The sequence below is a fragment of the Corylus avellana genome, chromosome ca1, assembly GCF_901000735.1.
Source record: "Corylus avellana chromosome ca1, CavTom2PMs-1.0".
NCBI lineage: Eukaryota > Viridiplantae > Streptophyta > Magnoliopsida > Fagales > Betulaceae > Corylus > Corylus avellana.
The window spans coordinates 4958900-4975572 of record NC_081541.1 but is presented as its reverse complement, the minus strand read 5'-3'; the positions used below and the strand labels follow the sequence as shown (position 1 = coordinate 4975572).

Here is a 16673-nt window from a genome sequence, read left to right as displayed (position 1 = left end):
CTCCATCCCTTTAAATCCACATTTTTTTTCCTTCTCTTTTTCCTAAACCCATAACATGAATGGGTACAGAGAAGAAAACTCCTTCTGCTATTTCCACCCCAAACAAGCCCTTGTAGGGGTTTGCCCCTTCTGCTTGAATGAGAGGCTCCTAATCTTGGCCGCAAAGCCAGGCCGAGCCAGCACCCGCAGAGCCCAAAGCTCCGTACACAAGAAGCCGCCCATCACTCTCCCCAAGATCTTTGCTCTCGGTTCTTTTCTCAGCCGTCGTCTTGAATTCCGGCATTGGAAATCCGACAACTCCGACGACCTCCACGACCACGACCACGACCACGACCACGATGCCTCCACCAGTCAAGAAGGTATATATATATATATATATATATATTGTATTATTATTCCCTATTAATGCCGCTACTCCTCCTATTGTCGTTGCTATAATTAATTACCAAATAATCTAATTAAAAGATAATCTAATTAACATCACATCTTTTTATGTGTGAAATTATTTTTGTGTAGTATATATATATATATATATATATATATATATGTGTGTGTGTTTATTTATTTATTTGCATGACATATTGTGTTCTTTAATTTACGGCCAAGACTGGCTTGAGACCGAACAAAACAGTGATATTTATCATGTAAAATTAGTTGGAAAAGGTTTTTATATTATATTTGAATCTTGGAATTAATGTTGTTAAATACCATTTAGGCAATAGATAATAGTAAATTTAATTATTTAAATTAATATTTCAACAACAATACCATCGATTATGGCATTAGACACTTCTAAACAAACATATATATATATAGTTGTAATAATAATAAAAAAAAAACTCACATTTACTTTTGTTAGATCACACACACACACACATATATATATATATATATACAATGAGATCTAAGAGGGACCCTTTGGATCTCGAGTATCCCTTTGATGTCATTTCCACTAATCAAGTCATTAGCTACCCTATATGCAAATGCATGCTCAGGAGAAAAAAACAAAGAAAATGAGGTCTTTACTCCGTAGCCTATATACACAATTTTTCAGTTAATTATATATATATATAACGAATTATTGAGATTTTTTTTTTGGGGGGGGTTTCTTTGGCACCCATTTTTCACAAATTAATGTTCCAATTTAATTAGCCTTGGAAGACTCGTTTATATCAATAAAGTTTGAAGAAAACGGCGTAGCATCGTGGGAGAAGAACACAGTAGTGTGTAAGAAGACAAATAGTAGTGTAGAGAATTATGAGAGGTTGAGCAGCAAGGAGGCCAAGGAGACGAAGACAGTGATAGAACATGGGAAACCACGTGTCTCTCTAAGGTGGCGGAAGCGGATTGGGCACCTGTTCCAGCTCATCAGATGGAAGAGGTCCAACAAGGGCAATGTGTGCGGCAGCAAGGTGGAGGGTGTGAAGGTGAGGAAGGGGTGGTGGATAAGGACTCTGACAAAGAGGAAGACCGCGGAATAAAGTTGTTGTATAGAAAGTGACACAAAAGTCTTTTCCACTATCATATCAAAATTTGGTGAGAGTATGTAAAGCTTTAATGTATTATATTATAGGGATCAGGGATGCATGGTGGTAAAGTCAATATAACTTTATCACTCTCAAAAATGTCCCTTTTTCTTTTTCTTTGCTTTCAAATCTTTGGGGCTTTCTTCAACTTTCCTGTTTTCTCTTTTCTATTTTTTTTTTTTTATCAACATTACAGACTGTAAAACATATGTTGAAATGTGATCCGATTTCCCATTTGTGATATATACATACATACATGTCTAATAAAAACGACCCGAATTTGAAAGAATTCGGATATATATATATATATAGAGAATGAGAAAGGGTCTAGCGGTCTCAATGTTTCTCTTACTTTCTCGTTTCTTACCCGAATTTCATTTAAAATTTTTTTTTTTAAAAAAAAATCCATTTCTAGGCTTCTAATTTTCAAAAGAAAACATCATGTTAGGTGTAACATGGTGGGAAGCAATGGAGCACGAGGGCCCATATGCACAGTTGTAGGACTTGTCTTATAGTTGTCTTGGTGGGAGAATCTGTTATTCCTTCTCTGAGAACACTCAAAAATGGAGGTTGCTTTAGATTTCATATATATAAAAGACATGTTTGAGGGATTAAAAAATGGTGATGATGAAGCGGAATATTCTAGTACTATTCTAGCTACCATATGGGCTGCATGTGCAGAATGGTGGAATTAGGCAGAAGTTGTTTGTAGTAGTGCCCTTGAGTGGGGCAATTTGTCCCAAGTGTTAGCTCTAGCCTCTAGCCTCTACCTACAGCCATGGGACCATATTCATTTCCCATAGGACCCCAATGGATGTTGAAAAAGCTTCATATGGAGTGGACGAAAATGACAGGACATGCATCAATCCTTACCCCCCCACCTTCATCAACAACTCTACTCTACAACTAGATCTAGAAGGTCGGCCAACCGGCTGCTCCATTTTGTTTCATACTAGCACGAATTATATATATATATATTTTTTTTTTGGGGGGAGGAGGAGGAGGAGGAGGGGTGGGAGAGGGTTATGATTATGTTAAACCGATAAAGTATTAATTAAATGATTCAAATTTATTAGTTTAAGGCTTTGGAAAAATGTGGTGTTTAACATGATATTAGAGCCGAAATCTTCAGTTCAAACCTTAATCACTATAATTTATCTGAAATTTCAATTAAAATAGTCGCTTAAGCTTTAAAACACTCATTGACATTGTTGATCAAAAAGATAAATAGAAAGTACAATGATGCAAAGTATGGACGAGCTTATAATAGAATATTGAATTGAACACAAGATTATGTAATCATTGTTAGAATATAAATTAAATATTTGTCATCTTCTATTAGTTTAATTAAACTTTTAAAATAAGTGATGATTTATTATAGAGATCCTAAATTCAAATCCTAATTCAATTTATTTTTTATTTCAATTAAAATATTTGACGTGTTAGATCTCACTTGTTAAATGAGAATTTAAGTCCACATAATATATATATTTTTTCATTCAACTTAAACTTTTAAGATAACTGCTAATGTAATGATAACAAAATACATAACTAACCCCCGAGCTATAGAATGTATATGTAGACCAATTATATCTTCTTTTTTTTAATATATATATATATCCAAAGGATTAATGAAACATGTAGTTGAAAAGGTGGTTGCTTGTTTCCATCTTCATTTATATTCAAGATTTAATGCATAATTTTAACGCTAGGGTCTTTGTCATGCGTGGAACGCACAAAGTTAAGACACAGAATAAACCCGTAAAAATGAAATAGTTATTACAAAGTAGGATAGGAAAGAGTAGTGTGGGAAAGGACCCAGCAACCCTAGCTCTCAAGTCTCGTCCACCAAACATGAGCTGAACTTGGTCAGAACAATATAGGGCAGCTGCTTTAGTTGCTTTGGTCCAAAGATAAACAAACTTGTTTGAGAAGCCTGAGTCAACACAAACTTTTTTAGAGCCACGTTCTTTTGTCACACCTCATAAAGCCGGGGGGGTGAACTTCCTGTCCAATGGATTTCCTTTTCTGAAGTATTTTGTTCCATCGCCACACACGCCCTTACACACACACACACACTCTATATATATATATATATATTGTCGCGTTGTGGGCCGTTCATTTAAATAACTGGTCCCAATAAAAATTATTGCATCGATATGAATTCATAGCATGATGATTCACCATTTTTGGTATTAATCTAAAAAAAAAAAATGGACCCTAACTATATAGCATTGATATACAATAGCACTGGAGAATTAATTGGGATTTTTTTTTTTGTTTTCGTTTTATCATCTCCTTCCCCTTGGTTTCTTTTCAAGTGAGACAGCCCACATGACATGAGTTCTCTGTTTATCTCTACGCCCAATTTCCTATCTTCTGTTTGGTTGCCAGCCTGCCAACACCTTAAAGCTGTTACTCTTTTCTGTCTTCGATTTTCCAACTTTTTTTTTTTTTTTTTAGTTTGAAAGAGTGTTCTAGTGTAATATAAATATGAATTTTGTTTAAGAAAATATTAGTTAGTTTGTTAATATTTTTATTTTAAGAAAAAGAAAACGAAAGAAAAGAAGCCATTGCTTTTATTGGGTTGAAATCATGCCATGTGGAAAAGATTGCAACAGAGTCCCACAAGCACAGCGGAAAAGATTGTACTTGATGAGTTTTTTGACCCAAAGGATCCTGTTAAAATCCCTGCAACAGTCTCCAATAAGAAAAAAAATTGGAAAAAAATTGTTGTATAAGAGGATTTTGGAGTAATCACCTTTTGCCTCATGAACTACTAATTATGACACTTGATCCAATTAAACTATTATTTTATGACAAAAAATCTCATTCCGTTAGTCAAATGGGTTAAAATTGACTGTTAACGGTCATGTGCAAGTCATGTGTCATTTTAAATTTTTTTCTTCCATTTTTGCCTCACTTCAAACCAAAAAAATGACGCTTATACCCTCTAAACATATTAACTTTTTATGTTTGAAGTAAGGGCAAAAGTGAAAGAAAAAAATTTAAAATGACACATGACTTGCACATAATCGTTGACGGTCAATTTTAACCATTTTAACTGACGGAATGGAGCTTTTTATCATAAGATAGTAGTTTGATGGGGACATGTGTCATAGTTGATAGTTTATGGGGAGAAAGTGCCAAGGTACTGTAGTTCATGGAAACAAAAGGTAATTATCCCGATGATTTTTCTTTCATCTCAAGGGCATGTTACAATATTTGAGGCCTTGTTTGGCAAAGGCTTACAAATCTCATTTTTTTAAAAAATAATAATAATAATTTTTCAACATTTTTGTTTTTTATACCATATTAATACATTTTTATTGTTATTTAAACAAAAAAAACTCACTATAAAACAAAATTTTTTCATACAAAAAATTTAAAACTTCTATCTACTTTATATCACATCAATCACCTCCAAATCAAAAACCATATACATGTCCATTACCCAACAAGGCCCAATTGTCTTATAAACCGAAATTGATTAGAAAAAATAAATTTAATTATTTAATTATGATTTTAGCAAAATCCAAGCACCTACCTGCAATCCATGCTCTTGTCCTCTTTGTAATTCAAATTTAGGGACTACTAAGCATTTGTTTTTGGGCTTATTGAGTTCACTTCAAAAGTCCTTATATCATTTAAAAAGAACATGCTCTATATAAACAAATCTTTTTTTCCACATGTACCCAAGCGATGTGGGACGCTACAGACTCCATCTTGCAATCCCCTTCCCTTGTTTCCTTTATTGCTCAGAAAAATAAAAAATAATAATTATAACACCTACCTAAAAGCATGGTCAATACAACTTTTCCTTCAAATTTTAATGGAGTACTATTAGAGATATTATAGCTTTTATGGTAATCCTTGTGACAATTACCACTTCAACCATTAAACAATTAAATTTATTTATCAAATTTTGTTCCTTAATTTTTTTCCCCCATTAAGATATTGTCACGTAAATTTGTAAAAAAATTGTAGTACTCCAAGCATTTTCTATATTAATAATCTTGGAACGAGTATTAACATAACGTTTGCTTGGTTTACAATTATTACACATTAATATATATAATGATAAAACACTTTAAATTGACAAGATTTAACATGAATCTATCAAATATATGCCATATACAAGGGCATTTTATTAAACACGATGACATGCCATTTTCAAGGGTATGGGTGGATCTGAAAAGGCTCCAGTTGAAATTTGGTTGAAAACAAACTTATTTGCAGCCTCGGTGTAGTGAAATCCATCCCAATTTACTCTAACTGAGGGGTGTTCACATGAACCCACGAATATTTGGCTTCCATTTACTGTAATTGTTCCTCCACACCTAACACTATTGCTATAGTTGTACTTCCCTCCATACCCACAACAAGCAACAAGCGGAAACTCAAATCCTGCATTTTTTCAACCAAAATTATACACTTGAAAATTCTTACATGCATTAACGTTTATTTTTAGAGCATATGATTCTCACATAACGCTTACCATGTTTGTTTGATTCGCTAAATAGAGAATACTTGGCAGAGTAGATGTCTACATGTGTAATTGCAGCTAAAGGAAGATCAATCCTGAGCTGAACTATGGCCTCCTTCAACTTGTAGTTGAAATATTGAGCCACATCATTATAGGGCTTAGCGCAACCATGGCTGTCCCTTTGAGCTGATAGAAAATTGGTCAAAATATAGGGAAGGCAACCAAGTGGTCCTGTGTTGTGGATCCAAAATGATCTAGCTCCCACATCATATATTGCCTATGTCATCATAAAACAAACCCAGTTACCTCATTTAAAATATTATTTCTTAATTAAGCCTTAAAAAGTAAATATATTTCCTAGCTAGGAGTAATAGGTCAGGATTTTTCGGCTTGAATTCTAAAAAATTCGAACAGAAAATAAAAGAGAAGGTAAGGGTCCAAGAGTGCCTGAGTAGGTTAGCCCCACACCCTATGAAACCTCAGGGCCTACTCGAACACCCGAGAACCCGCATTCCTGATCTCTTTCTTCCCCTGCCTGAATTCTTTGCAAATCGGACAGGGAAATGATCATGAGTAATAGGGGTAGCCCAAGGCAGCCCATTATGAATGATTGATCATAGTCTTAATTTACCTTAACATTAGTAGAGAAGTTGTTGACTATATCGGGGACAGAAGCATTGACTTCCTCTAGAGTCATGTTACTAAAGGATCCTCCACCAATATCATTCTGACCGATATCGAATGTGTATAAAGCTTTTGGAAAATAATCCTTCTCGGGCATTAAATTTGCATATATTCCTCCTGCAAGAAAAATAAAGGCCATGCTTAATGCAGAAAGGTAATTGATCATAATATAGATGTTTAACATAGTAAAATACAGGTGAAATAAGGGTGTAATATATAATATTATTCAAACAGATATAGAACCAGCGAAAATTCCTTCAATCTAGTATGGAGAAAAATTTCGTCTTAAATATTATTACAAAAAAGTGGGGGCAAGGGTATAACTAATTTACCTTTTTCCCTTATAGTTTGTGATCTGGATTTGAACTGCACAAATTGTGAGTATTGAATGTTGAGATAAAAGGGACTAAATCCACCTCCGGGTATAATTTGTGATGGCAATCTGATTGTGGAGGAGCTCGTGGCAAAATTTGCTCCATGCTTAAAATTAGTTCCCAAAGAATCAAGATATGCACTCAGATACGGGAGACCAACACTCTTTGCTGTAACCACACAATCAAGGTCGAAAGGTATAATTTAATAATGTAAGGAAATGGGAATTATTCATCCAAAAATGAAAAAAAAAAAAAAGGAATTAATTTGAGGCCACAATAAATTAAGAGGGTAGGCCAAGTGATGTGAAGGATGAGACAATACGTCTAGACTGCAAGATTTGTCCCTTTTGACAGTGCTTGCTTCAATAGCAGGCAAGAGAGATGGGCCAATGTTATTTTAGCATGGCCTATGCCCTTAAATAACGAAGGTTCATATCTCACTATCAAACCCTAGAAAATTGTGACTGCACACCACTACCAGCTACTAGGTTAATCTCTTGAAGAAGGGCTAAGATTAAATGTTAGTCTTAATCTATCATACCCCATAAATCTAGTAGAAATTAGCAGCTATGAGAGAGAATATAATGGACAGAAGAAAAAAAGCAACACAATTCACCTCAATATATAAAACTTGAAGGGGAGGTTCAGTTTAATGTGTTTTACTTTTTAAAAACGAAAAAGTGTTTTGATTTGGCATAAAAGTAAAAACAGTTTTAAATATTTTGTATTGTAAGTAGTTTATTAATTTTTTATTTTAAAAAGAGAAAGCAGGTAATTAGAAAAAGTTTTTAACAATCAAACCCCTTTTTTTTTTTTTTTTTTTTTTTTTGTCATTTCTACTAATTAAGCTACAGCTTCACTCTTTTTTCATCAGCCGCACAAAGGAAAAACATGAAGAAACCCTTGACAAGGCTCTTTCCTACCCAGAAGGGATATATATATATATATATAAGGTTTGGATTTGACAAGAAGTGGAAAAAAGCAATGGGTTTGGAGTTTGGTACCCCATGGATCCTAATGGTTTTTTGTTTTCTTCTGGGGTTACTGCTCTTAGACAGTTTTCAGCAGGATAGCCCGTGAATATGCTGACCTGGATATTATGCTTTTCCAATCATGTATTCATGTTTATATGAAGGACAAATGGCTAAGTATCAATGAGATAGAAAATGAGTGTATCTGATGGGCCTACTAATTCAATCTATCTACTGTGTTCTATTTCTGCAATATTTTACAGACCAAAAACCAGCCTTCAGTTTCTACCATTAATGAGGAAAGTAGTCTATATATATATATGTGTGTGTGTGTGTGTGTGTGTGTGTGTGTGGTAACAGACTAACAGTCAAGGTTATACATATAACATACCCATGAAATCGATAATGAGCCGGCCATCTGAGAACCTTCCAGCAGGCATGTGAAAAAAGGTCTCCCCATATGGGGGTGTCGGTGTTATTAAGGCAGCAGCTAATCCACCGGTATCAGAATTTGAGTCTCCAAAGTTGAAGATTGCCGGAAAGGTACAATTTTCCAGAGCAAACACAGGGTTCAGTGTCGAAGCATACAATAAAATCATGCAAAAGCAAGAGAGGGAGCTTGTGAAGTAGTTGAGAATGATAGGAGACTCCATATTTGGAGAAACAAAGCGAGAGATGCAAATGGAAAGGAAACCAAGAAGGGAGCTTGATGTTTGGAATGGAAGGAAAGCTGGACATCTTATCATATATATACAAGAGCATATATCTAGAAAGATTGTTTGTTGTCAAAGGTTGCTTAATTTCCCATTCATCTTTAAGATGTAGTGATAATTAAGCTTACGAGGAAAAAATGTTCCACAATTTGACTAGTTTAAATTCTTGAAAAGTATTGTTAGAATTATTGCAGCTTTTATCGACAAATATGATGTCGGAAAATTATTAAGCATTTTCACCCTTCATCCTTCACCTGTCTATAAGAAGAGCTTAACTCACACTCACATCAAATTTGTAAGAGAATTATAGTAAAAGGTGTTGTAATTCGTATGGCCTTTACAAAATAACTTACTTGGGTCAATATTCATGTCGGTTTCTACATCTTATATATGGATCAGAATCTTTTTTTTTTTAAGTCTTCGTCTTTGATGGCTATCTTTCAAAGCTTGATCAATTAGTTGTCTTGGCTTATTATTAGAATTTTGCCACTTAAACTTGTTAAAATAATGATTAAGTGATTAAATTTATCTCTTTCTATTAACTTAAGCATTTTGGATAAGTGGTAATTTAACATGGTATCAGGGCAAAGGCCATAAATTCTAACATTGACTCTGTCAAATGACTCCCCATTTAAATTAAATATTTCACGTGTTGGGTTTCACCTATTAAAAAGAAGTTTGAGCCCACACGTGAAGTGAAGTGTTACCGTAATGATCAAGAATTTGTGAGCTTATCAAATTTTGATTCTTAACTTGTTTCACCATTAAGATACCAAGCTCGGTGTCTTTTCTGTAGGCTCCTCTGGTCTCCATTTCTTGCGAGTTGCTTTAGATCTAGATCTAGATCTAGTCTCTTCAACCATCGATCTGATCGTCTTTTTCAGCCAATGTGTCTTCCAAAGGGATATCTACGATGCCGTGCTCCTCCGCTGCTTGTGGGTTTTTGTTTTTGTTTTTGTTTTTTTTTTGTTCTGGCCTTCAGGATGAGGATGGATTTGTTGTCCGGGCCTTCGAGTTGAAGATGAAGTAAATCGGTGTAGGAGCTTAACTCTCACAGTCGAATTTTTAGTATCTAGTTATTTTTTATTTTTGTTTTTGTATTTGGGCTATCCATGTCCTAGATATAGTCTGCGTGAACTAAATTTGTTCCCTTAAATGGGTTAAAGTCATTTAAGGGAAAGTGAAAGCTTAAAGTCATTTTTATGACTTTGTAACTTTCATAGCTTTTGGCTATAATTTTTCAGAGCTGTATGCTTAGTAATGTAAGACCTTTATGTTCGTGAAATTTCATCAATATAAGTTCCATATTTTTTTTAAGAAAAAAAAAAAAAAAAAAGATTCTTTCACGTAAGTTTATAAAAAATTTATAATACCCTAAGCATTTTCCATTTTAATAATCTTGAAATGAGTATTACAGCTTGCGCTAGATTTACAATTATTAGACATTAATACATAATAACTAAACACTTTATATTGATAATATTTAATATCAATCTTTCAAATATGATGCAACATGCAAGGGCATTTTATTTTATTTATTTTTGAGTGGGGGCATTTTACTAAACACGATGACATGCCATTGTCAAGGGTATGGGTGGATCTGAAAACACTCCGGTTGAAATTTGGTCAAAAACAAACTTGTTAACCATCTCGGTATAGTGAATTCCATCCTAATTTACTCTAACTGAGGGGTGTTCACATGAACCCACGAATATTTGGCTTCCATTCACTGTAATTGTTCCTCCAAACCCAACACTAGTGCTATAGTTGTACTTCCCTCCATACCCACAACAAGCAACAAGTGGAAGCTCAAGTCCTGCATATTTCCAACCAAAATTATAGACGTAGAGAATTCTTACGTGCATTAACGTCTATTTTTAGAGCACGTGATTCTCACGTAACGCTTACCATGTTTGTTTGGTTCACGGAATAGAGAGTACTTGGCAGAGTAGACGTCTACATGTGTAATTGCAGCTAAAGAAAGATTGATTGTGAGCTGAACTATGGCCTCCTTCAACTAATTGTAGTTGAAATATTGAGCTACATCATTATAGGGCTTTGCGCAACCATAGTTGTCTCTTTGAGCTGTTGGAAAATTGGTCAAGATATAGGGAAGGCAACCAATTGGTCTTATGTTGTGGATCCAAAATGATCTACCTCCCAAATCATATATTGCCTACATCATCATAAAACAAAACCCAGTTACCTCATTTTAAATATTATTTCTTAATTAAGCCTTAAAAAGTAAATATTTGTCCTAGGAGTAATAGGTCGGGATTTTCAGGTTCAATTCTAGAAAATTCAAACAGAAAATGAGAGAGAAGGTAAAGTTCCAAGATTACTGTCCGAGTAGGTCCGTCCCACACCCCAAGAAACCTGAAGACCTACTCAAACACCCGAGAACCCGCATTCCTCTCTTTCTTTCCCAGCCTGAATTCTTTGGAAATTGGACAGGGAAATGAGTAATATGGCTATCCCATTATGAATGATTAATCGTAGTCGTAATTAAAACTCTCTTCTTCTCTAAGTTCCATAAGGCACAACAAAGTGAGAAAATCATAATGAAATGTGTGGCTTCTAATTTTTCTCCCGCTTTCACTATGTGGCAGCCTGCTCCTTATATAAGGTGTATAGCCGACCAAACAACTTCTCCTTGATTGAGAAGTAAAAGCATAAAACAAAACCTATTGGAGGAGGAGAAATAAGTCGGCTACTTCTCCTACTAGGATAAGTAGTCCAACGGATGGGCCACATTCAAGTCATACACCAACAAGGGCAAAAATCATAAGTTTGAATATTGACTCTGTCAAATGACCCCTATTTAAATTAAATATTTCACGTGTTAGGCATTACCTATTAAAATGAAATTTGAGCTCACACATGAAGAGTGTTAAAGTAATGATCAAGTAATTAAATTTATTTCTTTCTATCAACTTAAACTTTTGGAATAATTGATAATTTAACAAAACTAAGGATGAACAAAATCTGGAATAATATTCGTCCACAAATTCAAGTGAATAGAATTTTCAAATTAAAAGAAAGGAATGGGATGAAATTGTGAAATTATCTGTTCAAGATTCAATGTTTCTGACCGTAAGAAAAGGGGAGAGTACTGTGTCCTATAACCCGGGTTAAGCACTTTTTTTTTTTTTGGTAAAGTCTACATACCCTCCTCAAACTACCACCTAATTGACAATGTCCCTCCCAAACTTTCAATTGCGACAATCTACCCCTCAAACTACCAAAACATTGTCAATGTCCACCCCAAAGCTAGCAAAAAGATTAAAATGCCCTTATATATTTATCAATATGAAAAAAAATACCCCTAAAATTAAAAAATAAAAAATAAAACGAAAATTTTAATTTTTGTAAAAAAATTATTTTAATTTTTAAACGATTTTTTTTAAACAGAAATTTTTATTTAAAAAAATCATTTTTTTATTTTTTTTATATTTTTAAAAAATATGTTTTAAAAAATGAAAATTTTATTTTTTGAAACGAAAATATTTTAATTTTTTTTTAAGCGGAAATTTTTATTTAAAAATTATAAAAGAAAACATTTTTTTAAGAAAACAAAAAAACAAACAAAAAATTTTCAATTTTTATAAAAAAAAAAAAAATCAAAATTTTTTAATTTTTTTCTAATAAAAAGATTTTTATTTATTTTTATTTTAGGTTTTTCCATAAATTTTAGCATTTTTTTAAAAAAATTTTACTAAGGGTAGTTTCGTCAATGAGGGGGACATTGACAATGTTTTGGTAGTTTAGGGAGTACATTGTCGTAATTGAAAGTTTGGGGGGACATTGTCAATTGGGTGGTAATTTGAGAGGGGTATGTAGATTTTACTTTTTTTTTCTTTTTTTCATGCATTATTATTTAATTTTTTTTAAAAAAAACAATTCAACAGGAAAAGGAAGGAAAATAAAAAAGTAAACATGAAAATTAAAAAAAAAAAAAAAAAACAATCTCAATTTTTATAAACAGAGCTCAACATTAATAAATTAACCCACACCAATTTTTTTAATAAAAAAAAAAATCAATAATAAGACCAAGAATGACACACCTAATATTAATTTACCTTGAGGAATCCAAGTCTCTGTCACCGAATCACCGCAATTAAAGACTTTCCGAGAATGCAAGGAAAACAAACGTTATCTTGTCAATTCTGTTGGCATTCCATACTGTTTCTAGTTTTTATTTAAAATTTGAATTTGGAATGCGTTATTTTTGTTAAATAAGTAACATAATCTCTGTATCTTTCGGCCTAAAATGATTTTTTGAAAAATAATGTTTTTCGTATTTTTCAAGTGTTTAGTGCAACAGAAAATAATAGTTAACCAAAAATATTTTTGGTTTGACTGAAAAAGCTTATTTAATTTCTGAAAAATGATTTTTATTTTTTAAAACTATAAACCATTTTTCGAGTTTGAGCATCTCATTCCCAAATTGATAGATCTAGTTGTGACATTGTCAGGACCCCGCTAGGACTTCACAGGGTCTCAACCCGAACCCGGTTAGGACCTGATTGGCACCTACTCGGGACCTAGTCAAGACATCATCAGAATCTGATTGGGACCTAGTAGGGACTCGCCAAGAGAGTCAAGAGAGTTGGAATTAGTATAGTAAGAGTTGGATTAATTTATGTTTATGAGTTAGTATTATTAAGTCATGTGAGGCATTTAGGACCGTATCACCATAAATCCGAATCCGACATTCACAGTGGTCCATTCTATGATTCTATCCCATATGACCATCTCCATGATTCGAATAGTTATTTTCAGAACAATAAGCAATTAGATTTCTCTATCAAATTTTGGTTCTTAGCTTTTTTTGCCATTAAAATACTATCATGTAAGGTTATAAAAAAATTATAATACCTAAGCATTTTCCATTTTAATAATCTTGAAATGAGTATTACAGCTTGCGCTAGGTTTACAATTATTAGACATTAATATATATAATAACTAAACAATTTATATTGATAATATTTAATATCAATCTTTTAAATATGATGCCACATGCAAGGGCATTTTATTTTATTTATTTTTGAGTGGGGGCATTTTCCTAAACACGATGACATGCCATTGTCAAGGGTATAGGTGGATCTGAAAAGGCTACGGTTGAAATTTGGTTGAAAACAAACTTATTAGCAGTCTTGGTATAGTGACCTCCATCCCAATTTACTCTGACTGATAAGCGTTCACATGAACCCACGAATATTTGGCTTCCATTCACTGTGATTGTTCCTCCACACCCAACACTAGTGCTATAGTTGTACTTCCCTCCATACCCACAACAAGCAACAAGTGGAAGCTCAAATCATGCATATATATTTCCAACCAAAATTATAAACTTGAGAATTCTTAACGTCTATTTTTAAAGCACGTGATTTTCGCGTAACGCTTACAATATTTGTTTGGTTCACAGAATAGAGAGTACTTTGCAGAGTAGACGTCGACATGTGTAATTGTAGCTAAAGTAAGACTAATCCTGAGCTGAACTATGGCCTCCTTCAACTTGTAGTTGAAATATTGAGCAACATAATTATAGGGCTTTGCGCAACCAAAGTTGTCCCTTTCAGCTGTTGGAAAATTGGTCAAGATATAGGGAAGGCAACCAATTGGTCCTGTGTTGTGGATCCAAAATGATCAACCTCCCAAATCATATATTTCCTACATCGATCATGTCAACGTAAAACAAAATCCAGTTACCTCATTTTATATATATATATATATATATATATATATATATATATATATTTGTTTAATTAAGCCTTAAAAAGTAAATATTTTTCCTAGGAGTAATAGATCGGAATTTCCTGTTTGAATTCAAACAGAAAATGAGAGAAAAAGTAAAGGTCCAAAAGTACTGCCAAATAAGTCGATCGGTTCCACACCCCAATAAACCTGAAGACCTAGTTGATCACCCGAAAACCCACATTCCTCTCTTTCTTCCCCTGCCTGAATTCTTTGGAAATCGGACAGGGCAATGGGTAATAGGGGTACCCCAAGGCAGCCCATTATGAATGATTAATCATAGTCTTAATTTACCTTAACATTAGTAGAGAATTTGTTGACTATATCGGGGACAGAAGCATTGACTTCCTCTATAGTCATGTTACTAAAGAATCCTTCACTAAGAACATTTTGGCCGATATCGAATGTGTATAAAGCTTTTGGAAAATATTCACTCTCGGGCATTAAATTTGCATATATTCATCCAGCCAGAAAAACAAAGGACATGCTTAATGCGGAAAGGTAGTTGATAATATACATGTTTATATATAACAACCCTCAACAACTAAATGGATAAAGTTTTTCTCCAAAATTTTCTTATCTAATTTATTAAATTAATGCGTTCAAAATTTATGTGATTCTTACATGTGTTATTAAGCATTTTTAAAAAGAGTAATGACAACAATTGCATTTTTATCGCATAACTATCATATAATGCTCCCAAACTTTCAATTGTGATAATGTCCTCTCCAAACTACCAAAACATTGACAATGTTCCCTCAAGGCTAGCAATAAGACAAAAATGCCCATATAGATTTCTCAATAAGACAACAATACCCCTATAAATTCAAAAAAAAAATTGATTTTTTATAAAAACGAAAAATTTTAATTTAAAAATAATATTTGAAAAAAAAACAATTTTTTTTAAACGGAAATTTTTATTAAAAAAAAAAACTATTTTTTTATTTAGTTTTAAAAAACAAAAAAAATTTCATTTTATTAAACGAAAATTTTATTTTTTTAAACGTAAATTTTTATTTAAATAAAATTATAAAACAAAAATAAAAAATAAAAAAACGAAAATTTTCAATTTTTATATAAAAAAAAAATCGAAATTTATTTAATTTTTTTCTTATAAAATTGATTTAAAAATAAAATAAAAATTGGCCAACGTTTGGATTTTTTTTTTTTTTTGTTAGTTTTAGGTTTTTTCTAGAAGTTTTTAGTTTTTTTTTTTTAATTTTACTAAGGGTAATTTCATTATTGGGGGAACATTGACAATTTTTGGTAGTTTGAGAAGGACATTATCAATTGAATGGTAGTTTGAGAGATTATGTGAAATTTTTTTTTTTTTTTTTTTTGCCATTGCTTTTATTGGGTTGAAATCATGTCATGTGGAAAAGATTGCAACAGTGTCCCACAAGCACAGTGGAAAAGATTGTACTTGATTAGTTTTTTGACCCAAAGGATCCTGTTAAAATCCCTGCAACAGTCTCCAATAAGAAAAAAATTGTTGTATCTGAGGATTTTTCTTTCATCTCAAGGGCCTTCTAAAATATTTGAGGCCATGTTTGGCAAAGGTCTACAAATCTCATTTTAAAAAAATAAAATAAAATAAATAATTTTTCAACATTTTTATTTTTTATACCATATTAATAAATTTTTATTGCTATTTAAACAAAAAAAAAAAAAAAAATTCATACAAAAAATTCAAAACTTCTATCTACTTTATATCACATCAATCACCTCCAAATTAAAAACCCTATACATGTCCATTACCCATTAAGGCCCAATTGTCTTATAAACGGAAATTGATTAAAAAAATAAATTTAATTATTTAACCATGATTTTAACAAATCCAAGCACCTACTTGCAATCCATGCTCTTGTCCTCTTTGTAATTCAAATTTAGGGACTTCTAAGCATTTGTTTTTGGGCTGAGATTGTGGTTAGGATCATTTGGAGACAATCTGAGTGAGTGCCCATTACACTGGTAGCAATGGGCCTTATCCTGCACAATTTTGTTATTGAGTTTACCTCAAAAAAGCTCATATCATTTAAAAAGAGTATGCTCTATATAAACACATTTTTTTTTTTACTCCCAAGCGATGTGGGACGCTACAAACTCCATCTCCCAATCAGATGTTGACACGTGGCACCTATTTAATTTTTTTTTTTTAAAAA

The 16673-nt window shown here is 32.7% G+C and overlaps 3 protein-coding genes across 4 annotated transcripts in view; 2 read left to right on the top strand and 1 right to left on the bottom strand.

Annotated features, from left to right (window-relative positions):
• LOC132166735 (uncharacterized) lies at positions 1 to 1690 on the top strand. The gene is made up of 2 exons (XM_059577613.1): positions 1 to 359; positions 1153 to 1690. Exons 1-2 carry the CDS (start codon positions 56 to 58, stop codon positions 1479 to 1481), a joined length of 633 nt encoding a protein of 210 aa, XP_059433596.1. The 5' UTR covers positions 1 to 55; the 3' UTR covers positions 1482 to 1690.
• Positions 1691 to 5554: 3864 nt separating this feature from the next.
• Positions 5555 to 8916, bottom strand: LOC132167053 (esterase-like). Of its 2 annotated transcripts, XM_059577948.1 has the most exons (5): positions 8433 to 8915; positions 7029 to 7238; positions 6644 to 6813; positions 6025 to 6289; positions 5555 to 5933 (listed from the first exon to the last, which is right to left on the bottom strand). In XM_059577948.1, exons 1-5 carry the CDS (start codon positions 8785 to 8787, stop codon positions 5677 to 5679), a joined length of 1257 nt encoding a protein of 418 aa, XP_059433931.1. In that variant the 5' UTR covers positions 8788 to 8915; the 3' UTR covers positions 5555 to 5676. The 2 variants fall into 2 exon arrangements, with proteins under 2 accessions (XP_059433931.1, XP_059433932.1); XM_059577949.1 differs by lacking the exon at positions 7029 to 7238 and having other exon boundaries at positions 8433 to 8916.
• Positions 8917 to 14869: 5953 nt separating this feature from the next.
• LOC132168817 (esterase-like) overlaps positions 14870 to 16673 on the top strand; it is a 3549-nt gene continuing 1745 nt past the window's right edge. The window contains exon 1 of the mRNA XM_059579912.1: positions 14870 to 15012. Within this exon, the coding sequence (XP_059435895.1) occupies positions 14870 to 15012 (143 nt within the window). The remainder of the gene's footprint in view (positions 15013 to 16673) is intronic.

What these genes read in the sequence shown, in the direction of transcription:
- LOC132166735 (XM_059577613.1), top strand. Translation starts at nt 56, where the DNA reads ATGAATGGGTACAGAGAAGAAAACTCCTTCTGCTATTTCCACCCCAAA. An exon ending in TGCCTCCACCAGTCAAGAAG is followed by an intron (nt 360 to 1,152) that starts GTATATATATAT and finishes CAATTTAATTAG; the next exon opens with CCTTGGAAGACTCGTTTATA.
- LOC132167053 (XM_059577948.1), bottom strand. Translation starts at nt 8,787, where the DNA reads ATGATAAGATGTCCAGCTTTCCTTCCATTCCAAACATCAAGCTCCCTT. An exon ending in ACAAACTATAAGGGAAAAAG is followed by an intron (nt 6,814 to 7,028) that starts GTAAATTAGTTA and finishes TTTTTCTTGCAG; the next exon opens with GAGGAATATATGCAAATTTA. An exon ending in ACTTCTCTACTAATGTTAAG is followed by an intron (nt 6,290 to 6,643) that starts GTAAATTAAGAC and finishes ATGATGACATAG; the next exon opens with GCAATATATGATGTGGGAGC.